Consider the following 21,855-nt stretch of genomic DNA (forward strand, 5'->3'; position numbering starts at 1 on the left):
TTCACCCTTGCTTCCCCATGTGACTATGGTACAAATGGATACTGAATGGCTCTGGCCTCATAAGTCTTCAGAGCAGCTTGCCCTTCACCCTGATTCAGGGTGGGGGACAGGGTGCAGACTGACACTCCCAAGTTTTAGAGACTGGCTGAGGTGAGGGGCCTCTGGGAGAGCAGATGGGGGCAGACAGCAAAGGCAGGTGTCCCACTGGGTCTCCACATCTCCTGCACTGCGTAATCCTTCTCTGGTGGGTCTGCTCTGAGGCCAGGCAGACCAATTCTGCCTGTAATTCACAGCTAAACCATCTGGGGACTCAAGCACCATTTGCCTTTCAAACTTTACTCACCATATTTGAGCCCGAGAGTAAGTTGGAGGTAGGGGGAGCTCATAAAATGAACCACAAAAACTGCCCCATAGGCATGGAAACCTGACTTATGGGGACTAAAGGGATGTCCCTTGCCCTCTCTGAGCCTTCCTCTCCTCGCTACCACATGCTCGGTCTAACTCCCCTTGGGGGTGTGAAAATCAAAGGGCCACAGATTTACTCAGTGTGTCAACATGAATACAGCATTACTATTACATAGATTTTTTTTTACCTTTTTTTTTTAAGGCTTAAGGAAAAGGTTTGTTCTTTTCTTCCAGCTTTAGAGATCAAGTCAACTCAGAGGTAAACAGGCATTATTTTTCAATGGCAGGCAAGAAAGCACTTGCATGACTCATACGTGGCTTGCCCATTTCTCCTGGAAAAGAGGCCAGGGGTCCTCAGTAGGCAACTCTGAATGGCCCTTTATAATTTTGAAATCTCAAGTGAGCATGTATGTTTATGTCAGTACTTACAAAGGCAGAAGGAACCACCCTTGTCAGGAGAGGAGATAATCGTCAAGCATGTTTCCCTGGCAGAGGCACTGTCATGTAATTAAAGATGATAATTATAGCTCTGTGTCTAGTGTCAAACCCAGGGCTCTTTCCAGACACGACTGCGGCTTTCTTGCCCTGTGTTCAAAAACACACAAGGCTCTTCGTGGATGGGGAGAGCCTATGCAAATCCAGCCCCTAACCAGGGGTGGCTTGTATGGGCCAGGCCCTTTGGAAGCTTTCACCTGGATGCCTCATCCAGGAGTTGCACCAGATACTCTCTGAGCTGGGTCCTCTGCAGTCCTCCCTTGCTGGGGACATAGAGGCAACAGGTAAGCCCTGACCTGAGAACAGGAGGAAGGACTGTTAGTCCTCCCCAGTCCAGAGGGCTGTTAGTTCCACTGAAGGCCATGTGCTCACCAGCACCCACAGCTCTAGCTCTCTCTCAGTGCCCACCAAGGACTCAAGCACTCAGCAGTGGCCCATGCATAGCCACAGAGGCCTCTGGAGAGGTCCCCTTCCCATCCATTCTGTGAGTTCTGGAGGGCAGGAGCTTCCATGACTGTCTTTAATCACTCCTGACACCTCCCTGAAAGATTTGGCTCAGAGATTGATGTAGTACATCAAAACAAGCATTGAACTTGGGAGTCCCAAGACTGGAGCTCACACCCCAGCTTGGCTGCTAGGTGACCTTGGGCAGGCTGCCTCCAGGGTTCTGAGGAAGAAATGAGTTAATGTCTAAGAAAGTACTCTGTGGTCAGTAAAGGGAAAAGTAAATATAAACTGTTATGATAATAATCCTACACAAATAACTGGATAACCGAGGTCCTGGAAAAATTAGAGAAAGGCCAACTAATCTGACAGCATTAATTAGAAGTCTACACAGATTGACAGATTTCCTGAAACAAAGATGCTTCCCCCGGACTCTTAAGCCCTGGAGAGGAAAAAGACATTACTCCCTGCAGACCAGAAGGGGCCCTGGCAGCAGAGCAATGGACCCACCTAGATGGAGCTCCCTGGAGGTGTGTTGCGGGGGAGGGCCTGCTCCATTCTCTCCCACGACTGGACAGAGGTGACAACTCCCAGGGTCTGAACCACTGCAAAGTTCCAGGTGTGCATGGAGGAGAGAAGACCGGTTGTTTATAGGTAATGAACTCCCCAGAAGCAAGGAGACACTGGCTGCAGGAGGCCTTGAACAGTTACCAAACCACATGATGGGGAACCAGAGGGAGGCCTTCCCCTCTTTACCACTCCCCATGCAGTCCTGGGCGGCCTCCACTATGCCTCCAAGCCTTTTGTTTCTTTATGATAAAACAAAGGGGTGACCACAGAGCCCTGGCCCCACAATCCTCCCTTCTGCAGGAAGATTTCCAGAGAGCGGAAAGGTTTTACCACCTGAGTACAAGCTTTCCAAACAGCACCACATGCAGTTCAGGCCAAAGTCAGTGGCACCAGCTCCTGGGTCATGACATGGCGTCAAGTTCCCTACAGAGACCGTGAGGCCTGAGAGTTTGATGGAACTAAAGGTACTCCCACCTCAGCCTTAGTCCCAGAGACTTCCCACCTCTGCCAGTGTTTGGGATTGAGCGTGGGGCATGGGGCTGGCATTCTAAAGGCAGCCTAGGGGTTTTCATTTAAAGATTTTATTTATTTATGAGAGAGAGAGAGAGAGAGAGAGGGAGGGAGAGAGGCAGAGACCCAGGCAGAGGGAGAAGCAGGTTCCATGCAGGGAGCCGGACGCGGGACTCGATCCTGGGTCTCCAGGATCAGGCCCTGGGCCGAAGGCAGCACTAACCGCTGAGCCACCCAGGCTGCCCCCAGGCTGAGTATATTAATGACAAACAAACCTTTCCTCCTTTCCTCTGAGTATAAATTATGAAAATAATGGAAATATGGCCTAGTTTCCTCTGAAGCTCCATTTAACAAGGCTCTTTCCACAGCAGCCTGGGCTGAGCTGAGGCTGGGCTGGAGATGGGGCAGAGATGGGTGAGCCAACAGTCTAAGCAGCTGTCTCAAGGAGGGGGAGAATTCTCTCAATGCTAAGGACCCCTCAACACAACACAGGGGCCTCCCCAGGTCCTATTAAGGCCAAGCCATCAGTTCTTCCTTTCAGGTCTACCCTTAGATCATGGGGCTGGGCCATGCCCCCTCGCTGCCTGTGCACCTATCACCCTTGCCACCCCAGGCTTCAGGTGAAGTCTGTTTTAACCCATATTCCCCAACCCAAGTGGATCAGACCATCCCCTTCCCTGTGGCCCCCAGGTACGGGCTTCTATGCCCGCATCCAATATACCTCACACATCACATGGCCACCTCCCACTAGAATGACCCTCTTGGGGGCAAGACCCAGGTGGGCTCCAGCAACCAGCACCACAGGGCCCCAACAGATGCTAGGCCAAGCTACCTCCTTGGCTTTGCCATGAAGGGCAGGGAGAGGATCTTGGTGTGGGCTGCCCCTTCTCTATTTCACTAGGCTCTGACGCCATCTCCAACCAGTCCAGTCCCATCCCCTTCCCCCAGTGGCAGCTAGGCTCAGCATTAACTCCTCCTTAGCAAAAACTCTGCAGGAGCAGCTGAGCAAGGAAGCTGGAATAAAGCTGTAGAAGAGGCCAAGGAAGGTTGGGGGAAGGAGATGGGGTGGAATAGTTGGGATGCTGTCACCCACTTGGGTGTTTTTCAGTTTGGCTGGGTTTTGACGCTGCTGCTAGCATGGCCCTGGTCCCACTTCAGGCTTCTGCTTTTTGTTATGGGGGTGGGGGTGGGGTGGGGGTAGGATCTGGCTCCCATGGGTCTAGCCCGTTTGACCCCACGGCTGCCTTCCCTATCTCCACCATGTTCAGACCCACAGAGTTCCTTTAGCCTGGCATCTTCCTCCTAGCCTACTGACCATCTGACCTGCTCCTGCTTGGCTTTGGAATATAGCTCCCAGGATGCCACAAACCCTCCCTTGTGGCCGGAGCACCTGCTTAAGCCCCTGCTCTTGCTTCCTCATCAGTGGAATGGAAATAGTCCCACAGACGGCAGGATTCCTGAATGAATGCTAACTGGTCTGGTTCTGGTTGGGGAAACAAGGCAGGGAGGATGGAAGCATGCAGAAGAACATCAAGGGAAGGTGACTGAGAGCTGGCAGGCAAGGTGGTTTTAGAAGGGAAGGACAGAACATGAGCCAAAATACTGAGATGGAGCCAAGTGAGCAAGAAATTAACAGGAGAAACTCTCCCCATGACCCCACTATGTGCCATGACTGTTGGCTGGGAAGGTGAGGTGGGGTCAGAGGAGAGGCTGTTCCAGCTTTGGTATGCGAGAGGCCAGTCTAAAGAAAGGCCTGGTGAAAGCTGAGGACAAGTAGGGCTCAGGCACGCAGCTAGAGGGGGACAGGGAGGGAAAGGTGGTGACACCAGGGGCCACAGGAGGGCAATGAGGATAGTGCCAAGACTTGAAAGAACCTCCAATCTGGTAATGAGATGCCCATAGGGTAGCTTCACGGAGGGCTCAGTGGTTAGGGCTCAGGGGCTTGAACGAATGTGCCAGTCCCTTATTGGGACTCGAGGCCTGGTGACAGGCATGAACCTACAGAGGCACAGGACAGTGCGAGTGAGCCCAGGACCCAAAGGAGAAACATGTGGACCTGCTGGCAAAGACCAAGAGGTAAGCAGGCCAGGGAGATGATGAGACCCAGTTCAAGTCCCTGAGAGCCTTTAATCTTCAGGGAAGAGTTTACGATCATTTGCACAACACTCCACCAGAACCAGCAAGTTCTGACCTGGGGACATTCTTTGCTGGAAGGTCCAGGCCAATATCTCAAACACCTGGGCGCCGACAGTCTGGGGACAAGAGTTCTAAATGCTGTGGTCCTTGCCCTCCAGGGGCCCCCAGTCTGGCAGATGAATGATGCCGCCGAGTAGTAAGTGCTGTATTAGCGTGATTGTACAAAGAGCAATCGTGGTAGCTAGAATGGGGAGGACCCACAACGAAGCTCGGGCCCCGGGAAATGACCTTCTTCCAGTGCATCATTTTTTAGGTTGCCAAGTATAATTACAAACCTGAGTCCTGGAAGGCAGAGAAGTGGCATTTTCTTTATGCTCATGCTACCTGTTTGGGGGAAGAACCCGAGGCAGTAAACCACATTAAAACACCTGGACCAAGCCAGGTGAAAGACAGCTGAAAGGCTGTACTACCCAGGAGGAGGAGGAGGTGGAGGACATTGGGGTGGGGGTAGGGACTAAACCTCAGGCACCTGCCAAGTTATCCCAGAGGTGGGAGGGCAGTATAACATCCTCGCTGCCCCTCCTCCCCCTGCAAACCTGTTGTTACTCCGAATCCCTCCCTCACACAGCCTGACAGAGGCCCTGCAGGGAGAGGGGAGCTCAGAAGGGGGCACAGTTCCAGTCTGTCTCCATGACTCAGCTTTCTCATCTGCAAAATGGAAATAATCACAGTTTCCTCCCAGAGCCTTAGGGAGATTCCTGGCATCATCTACAAAAGGTGCCCTTAAATACAGCCCTCTGTCATCTCTATAAGCTTCCAGAAAGCCAGCCTGAGCCCGAGTTAGAGGAGGGTACTAATTAATTAGTCAAATAATAGGGTGTGGGGCAAATCACTGAATCTCCTTCTTCAGATTTCTGGAGGGACAGGAAGCATGGCCTTTGGTCTCCTTGGACAGTCCTTGCAAACCAGCTCCTCTCCCCAGGCCACTGGAGCACTTCAAGGCCTCCCTCTGACCTGACTCCAGCACCTCCTGAACACCTGAACACAGAAGTACCCACATCTGAACCCACTGACTTCTCCCCAAGAACTATCTTCCCCCTTCTGGGGTAACTGACTCTGTCATCACTCACTGGGATTCCAGCTCCTCCCTGTCTCTTACCCACTGCACCCCAATGGCTGGCAAGCTCTTTCACCCCACCCCTTGGCCTAGATGACTATTGTAGCTACACAACCACAGAACCAGTCCCTCTGCCTCTTGCTTCTCTCGGCTCTAATCCATCCTACACACCCAGGGAGGCATGATTTCCTAAACAACTTCCTAATGCTTTTACACCCCTGGCTCAGGAACGAGCAGTGCTTCGCCACAGCCTCCACAGTCTGTCCCACACACAGGGTGCCGTTGGCTGGCTGAAGGACACTTGGAGCTTGGCTGCCCATCCACCCATGGGCATGCCATGAGTCTCTCTGAATCTATCTCTGGACAGGCATTATCAACAGTTTCTGTGCCATCAGATCTTTTTTTTTTTTTAAGGGTTTTTAAAATTTTTTTTTAATTTTATTTATTTATGATAGTCACAGAGAGAGGCAGAGACATAGGCAGAGGGAGAAGCAGGCTCATGCAGGGAGCCCGACGTGGGATTCGATCCCGGGTCTCCAGGATCGCGCCCTGGGCCAAAGGCAGGCGCTAAACCGCTGCGCCACCCAGGGATCCCCGCCATCAGATCTTTTAATGTCTCTCTGGGATTCATTCTGAAAGACAAAGGTCAGGGTGGGCAGGTAAGCTCCTCGATTTCAGGTTCCTTCCTTTTTTTCTTCCTGTGGCAGAATGCAGTTTTCTTTCAGAACTTTCAGGAAAGAAAAGGGATTATGAGGTACTTTCCTGAGGGTCTGGGCCCTTGTTGCCAAACGTCCAGAATATTATAGGCCCTTACACCCATGAGGGTGGGTGCCAGCAGCATAGAACACTTCTCACTGCTCTGAAAAAGTCCATGGCAACCCCCAGAGTCCTGGCCTGCACGAAAGCTAGTAAGAGAGAGGAACAGAGCTGCCAGCGATTGGGCCAAAGAAGAACCTCTCAATCCCGCAGATAGCATGGAGACCATTCTGCCTCCTGAAAGTGGCCAGGGTCCTGGGGACAATCTCCATTCTGCTCCTGACTTTGAGTAAGCCTCTAACTTCTAGGCCTCAGTAACCTAGAGCTGCTGTGACCAGAGGTGGCAGTGTCTTAGATACAGACCTTCCTGTGCCAGCACTCCCAGAAATGAGTTTGTGGGAATTACAGTTTGATAACACTGTCCCCTTGATCCTCAAGTGTAAGCTTCATGAGAACAGGGACTTTGTTTTGTTCACGACCCCTAGAATTCAGAACATGTACCCAGCAGCACATAGCAGATGCCCACAAACACTCATCCAATGGTTAAATGCATCACACCTTGTTCACTAAGGGCCTATGACTTCAGGCAAGTGGTTCTTGGCTGGGAAGAACCAAGGGAAAGGCTGTTTACAGTGGGTACTTGTTTACTGTCTGCTTCCTTTTTTTTCATTTATTCTCCATATAGACTTTTATTCCTATACTCAGGCATTCTGTTGGTGGATATTCACTGGGCCCAGAAGAGATACAAAGATGGGTGAGATGCAGTTCCTTCTTTCAAGGAACTCTCAGCCCAGGGAGGATGGCAGGGAGAAGAGGCACCACCAGACACCCCGACGCAGTCCTCCAACATGGAGACAGAATTGGTCTTGAAGAAAGAGCAAGACACAAGGGTCTCCTGCCTGACTCTCACCCAAAGGCCAAGTCAGCTCCTCTCTCAACTCCCCACCCATTCAGCAATTGGTTAAATTCAGACTTTCCAGATCTGGCCACCTTCAAGGGAGGATGGGAGGTCTCTGATAATCCTAAGGGGGTCCCAGCAGGTCTGTACCCTAGCCCTTTGGTCCCTGGAATTAATTAGCACACTCATGCATTCAATAGCTATTTACTAAGCACCAACTCTATGCCAGGTACTACTTTAGGTACTGAGGTGCCAGCAGGGAACAAAGTTTTGCCTTTGTCAAGCCCACATGTTAGTGGTAGACAGACTATAAACAAGATAAAGGATAAGTAAAATATACAGTATGCTAAGTAGCGACCAAGGTTAAGGAACAAAATTAAACAGAGAAAGGGGGTCGGAAGTGTTTAGGATGGGTTGAAATTTAAGATAAGTGGGATCCCTGGGTGGCGCAGCGGTTTGGCGCCTGCCTTTGGCCCAGGGCGCGATCCTGGGGACCCGGGATTGAATCCCACATCGGGCTCCCGGTGCATGGAGCCTGCTTCTCCCTCTGCCTGTGTCTCTGTGCCTCTCTCTCTCTCTGTGACTATCATAAATAAATAAAAATTAAAAAAAAAAAAAAAAGAAATTTAAGATAAGTGGCCAGGGAAGGAAAGGCCCTTTTGAAAGTTAAGACTGCAAGTGCTCAATGCCACCTTCTCTGTGCAGTCTACACCAGTCTTCAGGAGACAGTACTACCCCTTCCTCTGCCTCTCACCAGTGTCACTCCTCTATGATGTTTTTTTTTTTTAATTTATTTATTTAATTTTTTATTGGAGTTAAATTTTCTAATTTTTTAAAAAGATTTATTTATTTATTCATGAGAGACAGAGAGAGAGAGGGGCAGAGACACAGGCAGAGGGAGAAGCAGGCTCCATGCAGGGAGCCCGACATGGGACTCGATCCCGGGTCTCCAGGATCACACCCTGGGCTGAAGGTGGCGCTAAACCGCTGAGCCACCCAGGTTGCCCTGGAGTTCAATTTTCAACATATAGTGTATATCACCCAGTGCTCATCCCGTCAGGTGCCCCACTCAGTGCCTGTCACCCAGTCACCCAGTCACCCCATCCCCCGCCCATCTCCCCTTCCACCACCCCTTGTTCGTTTCCGAGTTAGAAGTCTCTCATGATCTGTCATCCTCACTGATATTTCCCACTCATTTTTTCTCCTGTCCCCTATAATCCCTTTCACTATTTTTTATATTCCCCAAATGAATGAGACCATATAAAGTTTGTCCTTCTCTGATTGACTTACTTCACTCAGCGTAATACCCTCCAGTTCCATCCACGTTGAAGCGAATGGTGGGTATTTGTCATTTCTAATGGCTGAGTAATATTCCATTGTATACATAGACCACATCTTCTGTATCCATTCGTCTTTCAATGGACACTGAGGATCCTTCCACAGTTTGGCTATTGTGGACATTGCTGCTATAAACATTGGGGTGCAGGTGTCTCGGCTTTTCACTGCATCTGTATTTTGGGGTAAATCCCCAGCAGTGTAATTGCTGGGTTGTATAGTAGCTCTATTTTTAACTCTTTGAGGAACCTCCACACAGTTTTCCAGAGTGGCTGTACCAGTTCACATTCCCACCAACAGTGCAGGAGGGTTCCCCTTTCTCCACATCCTCTCCAACATTTGTTGTTTCTTGTCTTGTTAATGTTCCCCATTCTCACGGGTGAGGTGGTACCTCATTGTGGTTTTGATTTGTATTTCCCTGATGGCCAGTGATGCAGAGCATTTTCTCATGTGCTTGTTGGCCATGTGTATTTGTCTTCTTTGTGAAATTTCTGTTCATGTCTTTTGCCCATTTCATGATTGGATTGTTTGTTTCTTTGCTGTTGAGTTTAATAAGTTCTTTACAGATCTTGGATACTAGCCCCTTATCTGATATGTCATTTGCAAATATCTTCTCCCATTCTACAGATTGTCTTTTAGTTTTGTTGACTGTTTCTCTTTAACTGTTTTATACTATAAACATCAGTCCTTTACAATCTCTTCCATGTGATGGGGGGAGGGGGCACCACCAGGGATCAATATCTGGGCACAGCAGGTGTGCTGTTGATGACTGTCAAACCTTCTGAGGCCTGCCAATCCTGTTACCAACTTTCCTAAAAAAAGTGGGCTGGCTGAGTGTGTGTTTGGAGGTGGGGGGAGGCGGTCAAAAGGGAGAGGTGTGTGTGGAGCGAGAGAACAGGAGAATAGCTGCCAGAGTGGGCCATGGTCACCATGGAAACCCAGGCTTCAGGGTCCTCACCCCCTGCTCTCATTCCTGCCCCTCGCTGGGGAGCTCAGCAGGTGAGCGCCACTGGGCTGGGTGTGTGAGTCCTGCTGTTTCTCAAGAACAGGAAAGTCATCGGGTGACTAACACAAAATCTATTTACACTTGATTATCTCCTTCCGGTCCAGTAGGTAAGTCATTCTGGTAAATGATAGACCAGCTAGGGAACTCTGCACAACCCATGACAAGCCAGGCAAAAGGGTGGAAGGGCAGGTTTCAAAACATTTCAAAACAAGGCCCAGGAGCCCTAGATTAGAGGTCGGGAGACCCATTCTGCAGCTTGCTGATGTGTGACCTTGACCAGCTTGAGCTCCAATATGGGCCCCAAGTAGGAAAAGGATTCTGGGTGGAAAGGGTGGCTCTTCAGAGACAGTTTTACCCTGACACCTCCCAGCTAGGGGAGAACTGTAACCACCAGGGCAGGCTGAAGCTTGTGGTAGTGTGGGGAGAAGGCGGTTGTGCTGGGTTGGGGGGAGGCTGGGGGAGCGAGGGTAGGGGGAAGGACCTGCAGAGGGTGAGAGTGGAGTGATGGCTCTGGGGAGCAGAGCTGTGCAGAGCAGGCTAGGTGAGCAAGAGACAAATGCTTAGACAACCTGGGAGCAGAGTCCACAGGCACTGCAGAGCTGGGAAGGGCTTAGACTTAGGGGCCCAGACGGAATAGCCCTTTACTTTCACAGCTACCAGAAGGACAGGGAGACAGGGAGGACAGTGCTGCCCAGAACCAGGGGGGCAGAGATGATGTCTGACACACGAGGGAGGTGGAAATCTCAGACAGGGTAGCCAGAATCGGCCTCTCTGTCACCTACTTGAGACTCAGAGGCTCCCTTCTCTGAAGAGCGTTTGCTGGTCTTTCATGTGCAGACCTGTAGCTCCCAGCCCTGTCTGTCCTGAGAGCAGAGAGGACAGTATGCATTCTCCTGGGAGGGTGCTAAGGCCAGCTCTTCCCCACATCTGGCAAGACCTGAGCTGGTGCCACATGGAAGTAATGGAGTGGGGTGGAGGATGCACAGATCTGACCAGGATGAAGAAGCCCACTATGACCACAGAAGCAGGGAAACTGACTGTCTATAAAGGCCTTCGTGACTCCCAGGGAGGAAGGCAAAATCTGCTTTTCCAAATGAGGGAATGGAGGCCCAGAGAGGGGGGAGCAACCAGCCTCAGGTCACACAGCAGACCAGGGCAGAGCCACACCCCACACCCTCCTGAAACAGGCCACAGCTGGAACACAGAGACTTGAACATGGTACACAACACCATTCTCAGAAAGCACGCTGCCCCTAAAAGAGCCTGTACCAGAGCGTGAAAAGATACAAAAGGCTATCCTCACCTTGCCTTTAAAATTTGTGACTGGCTTTACCTGGAGGTACCTACCAGCAAGGGGGAGAAAAAAGGGCAGCAGGCAAGTTGTGAGCCAGGAAATCAGCCATGTCAGGGCGGTGGGGTTCTGTGTGAAATGGCTTTCTCTTAAATTCCTCTTCCAATGCTATAAAGTTGACTTAATAATAAAAACATGCTTAAGACTTTTTAATGTGTAATTGCTTATAATAATAAAAATTATGGGAAAATGCTTTCAATTAATGTTTATGTGATTCATCCCATGAAATGATACTTTGCACAATTTTATAAAGGATGTTGGGGTGGGGGAATCATTCCTAAAAGGGGGCCAAAGTAAGCATACAATTCCCCGTTATTTCTGCAGACCCTCTAGGAGCACAGGACAGATGTGTGTGTGTTTTAGCTGCAGCTAAGAGCACTATTTTTGCCACTTACTTAACCTTTCTGAGACTCAGACTTGTCTGTAAAATGGGGATGACAGAAGTACCTTTACCTTATAGGCTCCTTATTGAGGATTAAATGAGCTAATCACGGTTAAGTCGTTGGAGCAGTGCCCAGCACACAGAGAAGCCTTCCGTAAAAATGAATGACCACCATTCCAGTCACCACCACTACCTTGGGTCCCAGTTGAGAAATATTCTGTGCCTTTAGGCCAATTAGGACTTCACGATCCAATCAGTCTTTACAAGCCATTGCCCCATGTGCTTCTCCTATCATTATCCTATCAAAAGCCTCATTTCCTGCCACTCCTCTAGCAGAAAGAACCCATGCCTCCATGTCTTTGCTCCAGCCCTTCCCTCTGCCTGGGCTGCCAGGCCTAGCTCCCAACACTACTCCTCCCACCTCCCACCTCACTTGGACTGCCCAAACTAGAAGTCCTTGTTCCTCCTTCAAGCTCCTAGAGATGCACTTGCTCATCTCTGTGCACCTACTACCGACCACCCAGGTCCGTGCATGTCTCTTTGCTTCATGGATACCCCTGGAGGCAGTGGCAACATCTGCCTAGGTTACATGGTTCAGTCTCCAGCACAACTGGGTGGGGGCAAGGGCTCCAGGCCAGGCTGACTAAATGTACTGTAGCGGGCCCAAGGACCACCTGCTCCACTGTCTTGCTGGTCTAGGTGGGTGGGAGCCCTTACAGAAAAGGGTCAGAGAACTCAACAGCACAGAATACCAAGTGAAGGCCCAAGTTAGGCCCTCTACTCCTCAGTAACATCTCACACCTACATGCAAAGCTGCCTTCCACCTGAGACTCACATCAGTGTTGTGTGCCCTATTTTATAATAAGGAGACTGTGGCCCTTAAGAGACTAAGCATAAGTGAGAAGGGAAGCTGCTAGCCCCAACCAGATCCTCTCCTACTCAGAATCGGTCTCAGGCTAGTCTTGGGTGTCTAATGATGAGGCAATGCACAGTGACTCAAGACCTCTAGGAGCTTAGGGCTGACACAGACCTCAGAGGTGGCTTGAGCCAACCACCCATGTACAACTTAACTACCTTTGTGATCTCCTAATGCGAGCTGTCTTGCCTCTGCTTGATCCCTCTAGGGATGGGCAACAGATGGCCTTGCAGGATAACTTCATATTTAGTCATATCTCAAAAGGATTAAGACTTTTTCGGACCCCAGTTTCTCAACCCATGAAAGGGAAACCTTGAACTGGGTCAGTAGCTTCCCCACTGGGTTTCACAGAGACCTGGAGTTTTCAGGAGCAACTCCAAAGCTGCTTTTGGGATGAGAGAGGTGATGAGGGCAGAGAGCAAGGTCCAGGCAATCCATGGGCATCTGGGAGCCAGAACCTAACTCCTGCGGATGAACACACACAGGAGTCTGTGGAGAAGGAAACTAAGGCAGACAGAGGGAAGAGGTGAGAGGAGGCCCTGAGGAAATGGGCATGCTTCTCCCCACCCTCCTTTGCAGCCACAGCCAATGCGACCCTGCTGAGTTCTCTGTTCATAAAAGCACACCTCCTCAAAGCACTCCCCTGTCCCCCAACTGCTATATACATCAGTTAATCACAGGCCAGGTCAGTTGCCCTGGGGTAGGGTCTGAAAATCAAGCCGGGGTACCCCAGGGCTGCACAGGCCCTGGACAGAATACCTGAGCCTCAGCAAGCAGCCCCACAATTCACTACCCAGCTGGTTGTCTGGGGCCACTTACTTAACTTCTCTGTGCCTTAGTTTCTGTATCAGCAAAATGGGCACTACACTTTAAAGAGTGATGGTGCGGATCCAACAAGAATTCACATCAAGTGCTGCCAATGGATGTGAGAGCCTAGCAGTGGCCCCCACTGCTGTGGCTGTCATTACTGACCCATCATGCCACATATAGTGAAAAACAGAGGCACAAAATATGCTACCCAAGGTCACACAGCCAGTTTGCAGCCCAAAGTAGCTAGAACTGTGACCAACTACCTGCCATACGGCTACTGCTTTGCAAGGGGAACTGAGGCCCAGGATCATTCAGGTGGCAATTGACCATCTCAGATCTGCTTGACTCCAGCCTGGGTTCCTTCCGCACCAGGACAGAGAGGCATGCCATCTTGGGCAGAGAGGGTATGTTCTTCCTACTAGCAGGGTTATTCTTATCTACGAAAGGTGCCTGCCCTGTTCCTAGAAGTTGTGTGCACACATAAATGTTACAGCATCAAATAAAGGTCACCCGCAAGATTGAACATAACTTGCTCTGTGCCACCCTGTGCTCCACTGCCCCCCTTCTCCCCGGGGGCCCTCATGTCAGCTTGGTGAGCTGCTTCCTGGAACATTTACACAGCACTGGCTCACCCCAGCCCCCTAGCCCTGCCATCAGTCACAGAGGTGACGTTCCACACAAAGAATTTTGAGTCAAAGGGAGCTATAGTGAGGTCGTGACAGCCAGAAAACGTCCTGTTTAACCACCTATTTCCTTAGAAACAGAAAATGTGAGTAAATTTGGGCATAGCCTCTAAGCTAGGAAAAAAGTCCAGAGCAGCAAACATAAGGATGCCTCTTTGGAGACAGAATGTATGAGATCTTAACAGATCTCTAATTAAACCAATCTGCCCTGCCTTGGACCTGCCTGCTGTGGGTGTGTCTCATCAAAAAGCCAAAGTCCCACAGGACAGTTCTATCCAGCCGAGTGGCTAATCAGCTACTCAACACTGAGGTCTGTAACCGCCCCCAGGAGGAACCGGCTCCATTCCAAAGACACCAGGCAGTATCCACAAAGTCTGAGCTCCCAGATGTCTCCTTCCACTTTAGTCCCATGTTCTGCAGTGACACAAGTCAATTCTACTTGTGTGACCCCAGAAAAGCGACTTATCCTGTTTCCCTCATATGTAAAATGAGACATCACCTCCTCTGCAGGGACATGGTGAGGCTTAAAGTATGTATGTCAAAGGGCCCGGTACAGAGCCTGGAACCTGGCAAGGGCTCCAGCCTCAGATGGTTCCTGCCATTTCCTTGTGTCCCGGATACCCCAGCGTCTAGCATAAACATACACTTCCTCTGTACTCCACCCCACAGACTGCCCTGCCAAGCACAGGCCACACTTGCCATTCTGCTACCAACTTGCTACGTATCTTTTGGCAAGTATCTCTCCCTCTGTGGACTCAGTTTCCCCATTTATCATGTGAGGCTGTTGGGTTTGAATGACCTTGAAGATCCTTTACTGCCTGGCGTCTAAATGTGCCTGAGTACCCCAAAGACACTCCTGTAACCACCACTCCTTTAACCCCAGGCCAATGCCTGTCAAATGCAAGACTGGCTGCAATGGGGCCCCGGGCTGGCACGCCCCTAGTGCTCCCCCAGAGCTTGATGTTTCACCAAGCCCAGTGGAGGTGATGGGATGTGGCAGTGGGGGCAGGCACCACCACAATCATGAGGTGAAGAACACTCCAACAGCAGACTTGCTTCCGAAAGTCACTAGAGGAGAGCAGGATCCCCTCCATCAGACCCCAGCCCCAGCCCTCTGCCTCATGCTGCCCACAGGGGCCTCTATGCCAGGAGAGATCAGGAGACAGCATGAGGCCCTGCAGAAGTCTGCCCCAACTGCTCCCTGCCTCAGCCCCTTACAAAGTGTCCAAACATACTGATGGCCAGACCGTCAGGATCTAGGAACAGGAGAACACAAGGCAGAGTTCTAGAGGCAGGATCTGATTTTGTACCTAAATCCGCAGCAACTATCCTATGTGGTCTCTGCAGCCCAATGAGCTAGCACTCAGCACGGGTCCACCATACACTAAGTGCTCAGTCAATGTTGCTTTCTTTCTTCATTGTTCTAATGCAAGAGGAATCAAGAAAATGTGCTCAAAGACATAACACCAAGCAAACAATAAGAGGGCCATAGAAAGTAGCATCTGTACCCCAAATCCCAAGACACACAAGGCACCAATTCACTAGGCCTCAAAATTCAGAGTGGCTCCCAACCTGCTCCTGGACACCGTCTTGTACTCTAGACCCATGTGGTAGTGCCCTTTTTCATGTTCCTGCCTTGTATGGGGTCAGAGGGGGCCAACTCACACGACTGTTCTTCTGTCTCCTGGCTCAGGAGGACCCACATAGGTGGTTTCCCCTCACTGCCCTGCTCATGCCCAGGGTCTGTCCAAGATGACAGATAACCTAATAAACATCCTCTCCTTAAAGATGCTCCAAGAATTATCCTGATGACAATAGACCCTCAGGATACCACACACATGGCTACTTTCTTCTGGGTCCCATACAACTGTTTGGACAAGTTTTGTTGTCAGGGACCAACAGGAAAACAGCCTCAGGCAGAAAGTCTCTGTATTTTCTATAAACTTGCCAGAGACCAGGGGGCTTTATTCTGCTTCCAGCCACATGCCAAAGATTCCCTGGTATGGGGCAACAGATAATTTTGTCCCCAATAATCTAACCCACCTCCCTCTAGTAGGTACTGAAAGCAAGGTGACAGAGTATGCTTCTTTTATTGCCCTGGCTGCTAGGAAGCTCCAGGTAAGTTTTCTATCTCAAATGCTGTATTTTACTTTTTTCTTTTCTTTTCTTTTCTTTTCTTTTTTTTCTTTTCTTTTCTTTTCTTTTCTTTTCTTTTTCTTTTCTTTTCATTTCATTTCTTTTCTTTTTTCTTTTCTTTTCTCTCTCTCTCTTTCTTTCTTTTTAAGATTTTACTTATTTATTCACGAGAGACAGAGGCACAGGCACAGGCAGAGGGAGAAGCAGGCTCCATGCAGGGTCTCCAGGGTCACACCCTGGGCTGAAGGCGGCGCTAAACCGCTGAGCCACCTAGGCTGCCCTGTATTTTTCTTCAGTAGAAATTCCCCATGTATTTCAGGGGGTTAACTTGATTAATGGTACTTGGTACCCTGTATGTGGCCTCTCACTGCGCCCTGCCAGGTACTTCCTAATGTAAAGGAAACGTGAGCTGGTGAAGTGCAGTGAAGATTCAACACAGCACTGCCCTCCAACCACCACACATTGAAAGCGCAAACCTTCTTCTGTCGTGGATGGCTGGGGACCACCCAGGGGGTGTCCCCTCTGCCTCCCTGCTGAGTGGCAAGTCCTATGCCAGCAGCTCTGCTTACCTGTCATGATCCTCTGGGCCTCGTAGGGCTCCATGTAGCCAGCACTCTCTCCCTTTCCTGCTTTGCTCTTGAGATCATTCTTTGCATCAAAGGGATCAGAATAGTCATCAGCAATGGTCACCTGTAAGGAGCAAGATGGCAGGAGTGTGAGTCCACCTCTGGCTTTCTGTTTCACTTATTCACAGCCAGACTTTGCTCTAACAAACATAAATGGTACCCACATCATACCGGCAAGGAGGTGGGGAGTTGGAGACAGGAAACTGAGCTGGTGCCTGTCCTCTGGGAGTTCCAATTCTTGTAGGTAACAAAAAGACCCATACTGGCAGTGCTCCTTGCCTCTGAGCCTGTGCATGCAGCCTGGCTGCTCCAGACACAGCCCCGTGGGAATAGAAGGGTATCTGGGTAGAGTAGCACAAAGCCAAGAACCAGGAGGATGCCCTTGGGGAATGTGAGTTGCTCAATGGAATGGAATGGAAATGGAGGAAAATTGGAAATGAGATAGCAGAGAGCTTAGAGATGCTGACAGGCTCCTGGTGCTGGCTGAGGCCTAGAAGTGCTTGTCTAGAGATAATTACGTTCAGCGTTCCATCTGCCCTGAATCTGGAACATGAGCATGCCTTGGGTAATCAGACAACAATTTGGTGAGATCAACGCACTGCAAACATGACCATGGCCCCAGGCAGAACCCAACGAAAACACAAAAGCAGCTCAGGGAAGGATGGGCTAAGATCCAGAGAGAAAAAGGGCTTGACCAAGACTGTCAGCCAGAGCCCCTGCCTCCTAGGGGCACTCTCCTGGCCTCCTCATTTGTCCCTTTATTTAAGAAGACAGCAAATTTCTACCACAAACCAACAGGGTCACCTCAGGGTAGGCTGTCGGGGCAGGAAGGGGAGTCCTAGGAGTGGGCCAGAATCTGAGATTTGAACATTTCAGAGACCAAGTTCCCTGGAGGAGGGTAAACATTCTTGGACTAAGAGTAAACATGGAAGTTTTTTCCTCCCATTTCTTACTTCTTAAGCTTCGTGAGGGGCACACTACCTAGTGGGGAAAGAACAGGAACCTATCAAACCCGTTCCCTGTCACAGCACCTTAGCTCTACCGCAAATTCACTGTGACCTCTGTTGAGTTCTTTGCCCCTTTGGTCACATCTGGCAAAGGACAAGTCCTCAGCCTCCTGGCCAGGGCCACCCAGCTACCCCTCTGGGGAGGGGATAGGTTAGCATTTCTCTCAACCCTTAGGGTTACATGAATTGTTATTTAAATTGTGGGTTTAATTAGAAACCACAGGAGCCGTCTCTCTCTCCCAACTCCTGGAATGTAAGGCATTTAAGGGGCCTTTAAACCCAGGGGAAGAGAAAATCCCCCTTTGTCTTCCTGGTAAATGGCAGCTTATGGCAGTGGCCCTGGCAGGGTGAGCGAGTGACCTTCAGCTGCCAGGAATGTGATGCCCGCAGAGGGACTGCAGCAGCAGCCCTGTCACTGGAGTGTGGCTGGGGGTGGGGGTAGGGGGGCTGATGGGAGGCATGGCACACAGCAGCCAATGCTCCCTGAACAAGAGCAAGCTTATCAGTGAATGATCCAGGGCTGGAGTGCCTGCCATCTGAGCATGTGTGACCCTCCGCTGCCACTGTCCTACCACTGCTTCATCATGGCTGTGGGTCAGGCTGAGAGTCCCAGCGGGGACACTTCCAGATGCTGACATCGTGATCACGGCCTTTTTGAGACTCACTGAGCTCAAATGACACCAGGCAGGGGAAAAATGGGGGTGGGGGAGCACTGGGTCTGGCAATGTCTTTCATTTGATATTTCTACTCTACCATTTGCAGAATACATTAGGGAGAAAATTATACACGTGAACCACTGTCAAACAGAACAGCTCAGAGGCTGATCTGATCTAGGTTTTGTGTCTCAGAGTTCAAGGGACTAGAAGTCCAAATGGAGAAAATGACAAGCCCACTGGAGATGCCATCTATTCTCATTTCTCATCCTGGCCTTCCTTACTGTCTCTTTCCAACATGAACATCCTCCATCTGCACTAGGAAGGGAGCAAATATTTCCCCAAGAAAAGCAAATTATTTGGGGGGGGAGGATTAGCTGAGGAAGAGGACAGAGGAGGGAGTAGGCTGCAGTATCCATAATCTAGAAATCAACATTCCAGCTCCTCTCGGAAGTGCTCTGTAATTTGCAAAGAGGGAAGGCTTGCAGGATATAAACCAAATCTTTGTTCGCCCTGGGACAGGAGCTCTGGGAGGCCTTCGGTTCAGCAGACACTATCTGTATTTTCTAATTAAAACGAGGTCTGAGCTCAGGTTGTCAAGGGGGCCCCCAGCTGCCTGCCTTGCTTACTTCCGTTTCAATAAGAATTTACAAATCCTAAAACCAGGAAAAGCCCCTGGTCCCTGCTGACATATGGTTCCAGTTATACCTGCTGACAGTTGAAAATCCTTCCATTAAAAAAAAAAGTTTACAATTCTGTTAGTTTAAGAAGCAAATCGGAAGGTTCCTAAAATGTATATTTAATCAATTTGCTTTTCAACTTCAAAGTGAGGTTGGTAAAGGGGAGGGAATTTGAGGTTTGAGCAACCTGAAACTTGGCAAACACTCATTGAGCTGTTTGACCTTTCGCAAAATCATGTCCTGGTTTTTAGAGTAAAAGTTTAACCAGGTGCTAGAGACTTGAGCAGGCAGTTAACCAGAGCGCTGACTGACTTGCCACAGGCCCCATCCACAAGCAATGTGACTGCTGTCCAAGCTGCCCAGGACTCACTGCAAGTCAGGGGGGCTGGCAGGGGGCTGGAATGAAGGCTGCTGATTTTCTGAGTTAAAAGAAAGGGAATGAGTTTCCCCAGATAAGGGCTTAGATTCCTGCTGGGGCTCACTCTGCTTTGCTTTAAAATGCCCTAAAATCTAATTGAACAATTCAACCAAAAGGAAGCCAGTCAGGACTTCTCTGAGGGTCAGGCCACGTGGGCATGGGCGCAAGAGAAGCTTTCCTTGATTTCGAACTTGGATTGGCAAAGACCCATAGGCATCAGACCCTTTCATGTGGCCTGCTCATGGTCCCACAGGACAGGCACAGGGCTGAGATGGGTCCCAGGCCACTGATCTCACCACCTCCACTATGGAACTGGGCAGCAGTAAAAGCAGGCTGTTAAAGCCCATCAAACTAGTGGGTCATGTTTGCTTTTTTGGCTTCCTGGGATAGGTGTGCTGGTCCATTTCTGAAAAAGGAAGAGTTATGGCTAAACCCTAGGCAAGGCTTTTCTTGCTTTCAAACAAAACTGGACACCTTGGGTCAGCCTGGTCAGCTTATAAAGCCGTGAAACTGGGGGTCCTTGAGATACCTGCTCCAAACTCTTGTTTTGTAATGGCCCATGGCAGCCCAGAGGGTTCTAGAATGCCACCATGTTTGCTGCCTTTCTGACAAGGCTCTGTGAGCTAGCTGCAGACTGGGGAGTTGGCTCCACATGCCTCCTTTCTGGTTTGCACATACTGCTCTATGAAACTGGTCCCTCCCAGTAATATGGGGCCTGGGTGTTTTTATCTCGGGAATTTAGCTTTGTGATAGGAAGTCGTCTTCCTGTTCACGCCCAAAGGGAAGCACTTGAGGAAGATGGGTGTTGCCACTTGACCACACATGGCCATACACTTTTGTGAGACAGCTGCACGTGTGGGGAGAACCAGGTCCTCACCACATGCTCTCAATAGAAAGGTAAATTGGCAGAGTCACTCTAAAGGACAGCTTTTGGCAAAACCCATGAAAATCAAAAAATGCACATAACTTGACCCAGCAATTTCACTGCTCAGTATTTATTCCCAAATGTGCACAAGGTGACAGGCAAGAATGCTCACTGGAGCACATAATAATAAGAAACTGTAAGCACCTGCTATATCCATCAATAGGGGAATTGCTAAATAAACCATGCTAGCTCTACACTATGAAATATGCAGCAGATTAAAAAAAAAAAAAGCAGTTGCTCTATAGGCACTCACATAGATCTCCATGACACAGCTTTAAATGGAAAGAAAGCAGGCTGTGTAATGATAAACACAACATGATACATATTTATGAAAAATAAAACAGAAACCTTTATTTAATGCAAAGAAAAGGTCTAGGGACACATAAACTTTATTTTTAAAAAAATTTTTTAAAGGTTTTCTTTCTTAAAGTCATCTTTACATTCAACATGGGGCTTGAGCTCAAAACCCCAAGGGATCAAGAGTTGCATGCTCTACCAATTCAGTGAGCCAGGCAGACGTCCCTAGGAAGATATAAACTTTAAGCAGATATCTCCTCTGGAATGAGGAGGGAAGGACTGAGACCGGGTGGTTAGAGGAAATCAAAGGAGACTTGTATGTAATGTTAACACATTTTTCAAATAAGGAAAATTTATTAATGTATTACATGCAAAACATAACTTCTAAAAAAGTTAAGCCTCTTCATTGGCTATTTTTGGTGCAGTAGATAAACTGTTTCCCAAACTTGCCTGAAGATAGGAATGGCCTGGAATGCTTGTTAAAAAAACAGATTCTGAGCCCCAATAATCTGTATTATTTAATAAGTAACCCAGATCATTCTTACCAGGAAAGTTTGAGAAGCTTTAAGTGAGAGCCAGCACCCTCCCCCACCAATCTACAGCTAAACCTCCAGATACCACTCTGGAATTTCACTTTCCCCAGGTATTTCTCTGCTGTGTTCACTAAACTGAAGCAAGAAGTTGATGTTAAATGCAGCTTTTGCTTGCTTTCTTCCCTGGGGATTAAGTGGAGTGAGAGATGACCCAACATGCCTTGGTCCATCTCCAGAATCTAAGACGTGGAGGTAATGGCATTCCCTGTGCAATTCTGAGGGCTGGCCCCACATTAAGCAACACAGCCTGGGCAGGGGGGAGAGGGTTACCAGGAAAAACCCTGCCCTGCCCTACCCTGCCCCACCTCAGGAGGGGAGCCCAGGCCTGATGATAGTCTTGGCCATGAGGATGTGTGAGGCTCTCTGTTCGAGGCACAGACCCCTTTGGGCCAGGTCTCCCTGGCTCTCAGCAAACTCTCCAGAAAGATCACACAGGCCCAGGAAGGGCTGATAGGATGGTGGAGAGCAGTCACTGCTGAAATGCAAGGAGCATCCCTTATAAAATCACTCCAACCTTGCTAAAAAGAAAAAAAAGATGACAAGAGCAGAGGAATAGTCGCCAGTTTCCAGGAATGGGTGACCTGCACTGTTCCCACTACCCACGGGTATATCCTCTGGGCCACAGGGTCACTTCCAAGTGCTCTGCTGCTTGTGGGAACTGGCAGCATCGAGCTGCCCCAACCACCTGTTGGATGAGGCAAGGTAAG

General features: G+C 49.6%; 1 protein-coding gene across 2 annotated transcripts in view; it reads right to left on the reverse strand.

The window, feature by feature from the left end:
* SHB (SH2 domain containing adaptor protein B) overlaps nt 1–21,855 on the reverse strand; it is a 139,387-nt gene that overhangs the window by 72,148 nt on the left and 45,384 nt on the right. For both annotated transcript variants that reach the window (XM_025431957.3, XM_025431956.3), the window contains exon 2: nt 16,519–16,639. In XM_025431957.3, the coding sequence (XP_025287742.1) occupies nt 16,519–16,639 (121 nt within the window). The remainder of the gene's footprint in view (nt 1–16,518; nt 16,640–21,855) is intronic.

This window comes from Canis lupus, chromosome 11, assembly GCF_003254725.2.
Source record: "Canis lupus dingo isolate Sandy chromosome 11, ASM325472v2, whole genome shotgun sequence".
Lineage (NCBI taxonomy): Eukaryota > Metazoa > Chordata > Mammalia > Carnivora > Canidae > Canis > Canis lupus.